The following is a 2,274-nucleotide window of genomic DNA, read 5'->3' as shown; positions in this document are numbered from 1 at the left end:
TCTCCTCCACCTGCACTGACTTCCCTCCGCCCAGCAGCAGCCCGTACATCACCTGGCGGAGCGGCCTGGAGGTCAGGTTAACGCTGGGCAGGTCTTTATGTCCCATGGTGACACTGAGATTCATCCTACGCAGCAGCAACACATCCAAGACGTCTGGGGTCAGCCGGGCCTGCATCAGTTGCAGCCGAGTCCAGTCTGGGACAAGACCCACCACCTCCAGGAGACCAGCACACAACAGGTCCAAAGTATTACAGACTCTCTATACCACTTTTTCTCCACTATACTTTGGCTGTAATTGTTTCTTTTTAAATTGATCATATGTAATAACGCACTGATTATTCTCAATTCTCAATTTGTTTTTCAATTAAAGGCTTAACTCTCTGTACCCCCAAACCTCTAGTAGATTTAAAAGGAATGTTATCTTTAAAAACTAAAAATAAAACACATAAAAACTGGATCAATAAAATGAATGCGGCATGGATCAAAACGGGATACAGTATGAAAAGTTGTCAGCAAGTTGTTGGAAGATGCATTCAGCATGGTGAAACATCTTAGAGTAGAGTGAAAATGTTTGCAGAGCCTTTAAAAATGAAATTAAATATTAAATATAAATATTAAAGTTAAATATCTGTAGTGTGTGAAGCTTCCATTTTTTTTGTCTGTATTGATAACACATGTAGAAACTCGTTGACCTGGTGATTCTAGATTTTTTCAATATTTATGAAATAATCAAAGAAATTCAACGTTTTTATGAATTGTGTCATTCTAATGCAAACTACACTGAAGACATATCTAAGTTCTCTCTACTTCTGGTTGTGCTGTTTCCACAGAGGTGCAGGACTTTATGTTGTAGTAAAAAATTAGCAGTGTAGTAAGGAAAAATGTGACAGGAAGAAAAATGCCCAGAAACAGCTTCAAGTTCAAAAGGTTAAATCTGAGAAAAGTGAGCCCTCAAACATCTTTAAAGGCTTTTATTACCTCTTCCACTGCTGGGAACAGTGGGGCCACCCCGTGGATGAAGAACCCTGTTAGGGAGCTGGAGGGCAGCTGGTATTCCTTCATCCCAACAGACAGCTTCTGCAGCAGCTCTGCCTTGCTGTTCTTGCTCAGTTCTCCCATCAGCTCCAGCGCCGCCTCCAGGGNGTTTTGTGTGTCGTTACTACACAGGCAGTGTGTGTCTGTGTTAAGTTGATCTGGGTGTGTTTCCTGAATAACCACCAGTGTTAAACATCTGGCCGAATGGGAAAGAGCTATAAGAATGTAAAGGATCCTAATTGAGCTGATCTAAATTTTCACATATTTACAGATGTGAGTCATTGTGGGAATACAGTGCATCTCCCATTTTTCTCACCATGTTCTTAAATTTTCATTTTTTTGATTTTATTTATTCTTTTTTTTTTTTACACAAAAAAGCAGTACAATGCACAGAATGCCAAACTCTTATTTTATTTATTTATTTATTTATTTTACCACTTTACTACCACTTTTGCATAGTTTCGAATCCTCTCACCAAACATGAAAATTATGTGTTTTTTATTTTGGTCAGTACGTTTCGTTTTGCTGTCTGTAGATGACATGGATATAGACTTTATCAACATGTGATGTTTACGGTTTTTCGGCGAGGTCTTGTTTATCTTTATCTTCACACACAGTCATGACAAATCTGCGAATGGAACATCTGGAGCGTAAATACAGCAAATATCACCAGTTAAACTGGAACACCGGTGCTGTCGGCCATGCTGTTGTGTTGTTGTTGCTAGCAAACACGTTAAGCACACACTACTCTTGTAATATGTCACAGTGGGAGTCTCGCGAGACTGGAGCGGCCAGCTTTAGTATCAGAGCTCCAATCAACTCATAACTCATAACTTTACAACTGGACATGGCGCGCTCGATCTAGAGGCCCGCCGAACAATGTATTCATATTATTAAAGTTAAAATCGATTTCCGGTTCATATCAGTGAATCTTTACACCCGTAATACTTAATATTGTAAAACTAATGCAATATAGCCAAATTTAGTTAAAACAACTAAATGTAGCTGGATTAGTTAAATTTGGCGGAATTAGCTAACAGCCAAGCTTAGCTAATGTAGCCAACCAAGGGAATAATGCAATATTTTGTTAAAATAACCAAAATTTGCAAATACAGCCAAACATAGCTAGTATCATCAAGTTTAGCAGATATAATAAAACTCAGCTAACAGCCAAGCTCAGCTAATGCAGTCCAACCAAGGCAATACAGCTCTATTTTGTAAAATAGCCAAACTTTGCCA

At 39.0% G+C, this 2,274-nt stretch overlaps 1 protein-coding gene across 1 annotated transcript in view; it reads right to left on the bottom strand.

The window, feature by feature from the left end:
- LOC103370080 (protein asteroid homolog 1-like) overlaps nt 1-2,274 on the bottom strand; it is a 14,154-nt gene that overhangs the window by 5,243 nt on the left and 6,637 nt on the right. Inside the window, exons 3-4 of the mRNA XM_008298992.1 lie at nt 979-1,159; nt 2-214 (exon numbers count right to left, since the gene is read on the bottom strand). Of these exons, the coding sequence (XP_008297214.1) occupies nt 2-214; nt 979-1,159 (394 nt within the window). The remainder of the gene's footprint in view (nt 1; nt 215-978; nt 1,160-2,274) is intronic.

The sequence above is a fragment of the Stegastes partitus genome, unplaced genomic scaffold, assembly GCF_000690725.1.
Source record: "Stegastes partitus isolate 25-593 unplaced genomic scaffold, Stegastes_partitus-1.0.2 Scaffold1368, whole genome shotgun sequence".
Lineage (NCBI taxonomy): Eukaryota > Metazoa > Chordata > Actinopteri > Pomacentridae > Stegastes > Stegastes partitus.
Note: the sequence above shows the minus strand (reverse complement) of the source record. Positions and strands in the feature narration are given on the sequence as shown.